This window comes from Thamnophis sirtalis, unplaced genomic scaffold (assembly GCF_051295495.1).
Source record: "Thamnophis sirtalis isolate CommonGarterSnake01/CBP01778 unplaced genomic scaffold, rThaSir2_p1.2 scaffold_1, whole genome shotgun sequence".
Classification (NCBI taxonomy): domain Eukaryota; kingdom Metazoa; phylum Chordata; class Lepidosauria; order Squamata; family Natricidae; genus Thamnophis; species Thamnophis sirtalis.
Window position 1 is genome coordinate 66,294,188 of NW_028261381.1, and position 2,668 is coordinate 66,296,855.

The 2,668-nt window shown below is 37.8% G+C and overlaps 1 protein-coding gene across 1 annotated transcript; it reads left to right on the forward strand.

Annotated features, from left to right (window-relative positions):
* The first annotated feature begins 252 nt into the window (after positions 1-252).
* On the forward strand, positions 253-1,203 carry LOC106540069 (olfactory receptor 10V1-like). Its single transcript, XM_014055062.2, has one exon. It carries the CDS (start codon positions 253-255, stop codon positions 1,201-1,203), a length of 951 nt encoding a protein of 316 aa, XP_013910537.2.
* Positions 1,204-2,668: the final 1,465 nt, after the last annotated feature.

Genomic DNA, 2,668 nt, shown 5'->3' on the forward strand with positions numbered 1-2,668 from the left:
AGATCAGCAAGACATATTCTTCCTGTTCACCATCTCTTCGGGACGGTTTAGGTCCATTTGGACCACCCAGTGGCAAAAGTGTTGGCTGTGGTCTCAGAGCATTGAGACCACACAAGCATCTCGTCGCGACATTGGCTCCTCCCTCCAGTTTAATTATCTATTGATAAATTTCTTAAGTTCAACTTTAATTTCCAAAGTTTTCATTTTCATATATTTTTGTTCTTTCTCCTTTTAAGAGACTACAGGACTTAAATGAAGATTGAAAATCAAACTTTGAATCCAGAATTTCATTTCCAACCATTCACAACCATCCCAGAGATGAAATGGCTGCTCTTCTGGGCTTTTCTTATTCTCTACTTGCTCAGCCTACTTGGGAATGGGTCCGTTGCTTTCATCATTTACACTGTAAGCTCTCTCCATAAACCAATGTATTTTTTCTTGGCTAACCTGGCATTTCTGGAGGTTGGCTACTCTTGTACCATTGCCCCCTTAACTTTGGCTAATCTTGCTTCAGTGAAAAAGCTCCCCATTTCTTTGAGTGGGTGTGGCACCCAGTTTTTTTTTTTTACTGTACTGGGGGGCTCAGATTGCATCCTGCTGACTATCATGGCTTATGATCGATGCATGGCAATTTGTCGCCCACTAAGCTACCCTCTCATTATGACCTGGAGAATTTGTGTGAGTCTTGTAGTTGGGGTAGTGGCTATGTGTGGGCTCTTTGCTTTACTATGGAGTTTCCTCATAATGACCCTCACTTTCTGTGGCAATGATATGCCAATCAGAATTTTTTATTGTGATTATCTTGCTCTAATGAAAGTGGCATGTAGAGACACCCATCGCCAACAACTTGGCCTTTATATTACAACTACTGTTCTCGTGACTGTCCCTGTCACACTAATCTTCCTGTCCTGTGTCTTCATCACAGTCACCATCCTATGCATCCCTTCTGCCTTGGGGCGTCAACGAGCTTTCTCTACTTGCTCCTCCCATGTAATGGTTGTCGTTATGCAGTATAGCTGTAGCAGTTTAATATTCCTATTCCCTGTTTCCTGGTTCTCAGCGGAACAAGTTCGGGTGATGTCTGTCGTCTACACTTTCGTCACACCTGTATTAAACCCCTTGATTTACAGCATTAGGAGCAAAGAGTTAAAAGAGGCAATGAATAGGTCCTTCAGAAAAATAATGCTGCCTCAGAAGAAATGAGACATCGGCCAGAAAACACCGATTGCCCAGAGAAGTACACATCAGATTCGCGAGGAAAAAAGTTAGAGATATAATTTATAAAATAACAAGAGATGAACCAATGATGTACAAAGGGAAAGAGATACAAACCCTGAAACAAATCCCACAAAGAGTGAGGGAGCAAAGGAGAGAATATTGATTCCAGGCGACACAACTGATTAAACGAGATATACTATTTAGGTGGTTGGTACTTGAAGGGATGCTGGTAACCTGGCAGGAGAAAAGAATTAAAGTTGACAATCTGGAGAAGGCACAGGATTTATATGAGCAACTAGTAGGCCTGGAAGAGGAACAGAGCAGTAAAGAGGAGATGGAATATAGAAGCCAGGAAGAACGACAACAGAGAATAACGGAAGAACAGGGAGAAAGTAGTAGGGAGGAGGAAGAACAACAGAGAGAGGAGGAAGTGAGACAAAAACAAGGAGCCAAAAAAGAAACTAGAGTTAATAAAAAAAACAAAGACAGGTAGAGAGTTAGGAGGATGGAAGAAGAAATTCAATCATTGTCAGTAAATATTAACGGTTTAAATTCGCCAACAAAAAGAAAGCGTATCTGGGCAAAATTAACAAAACAAAAGGCAGATATAATATGCTTACAGGAAACACACATTAAAAAAACAAGATATAAAATATCTGGAATGTCCTAAATTAGGAAAATTATATGCAGCATCAGCAGAAGAAAAGAGAAAAGAGATAGCGATATATGTTAAAGATGGGATAAAGACAAATTTAATTTATGCAGACCCAAAGGGAAGAATATGTATAAATCAAAAATTAATACTACTGGTAGCAATATACACCCCAAACAAAAATCAGAAGGACTTTTATAAAAAATTACATGAAAAAATTAGAGAAATTGGAGTGAGGAATATCTGCATAATAGGAGATTAAAATGCTATAGTGGACAGTAAAAAAGATTGTGTAAGTGACAAAAAAACTAAAAATAAAAAAAGTATTACCAACAACCTGTTTTGAGATGATGGAGAAACGAAACTTGATATATATTTGGAGAAAAATGGAACCAGAAAAAAATAATTTACTTTTTATTCCAACCCACACCAATCTTGGTCATGGATTGATATGACATGGATGAATGGGGAAATTGGGGCAGAAATACATATAATTAAAATATTACCAAATACTTGGGCAGATCACAACCCCATTAAAATAATCTGGAAAGGGGGGGGGGAAAACTAGGCGAAGGTGGATGTTAAATCTGCAAATATTAAAAGAAAAAGAATTTATTCAAAAATGTAGAAATGAATTGGAGTTATTCCTTAAGGAAAACACAAAAGAACAGACATCTATACAAAATTTATGGGACACCATGAAAGCTTATTCCCGTGGAATTATTATAGCGTATTCAGCAAAAAGAAACAAAGAAAAATGGGCACAACAGAAGATATTAGAGGAGGAAATTAAAAATT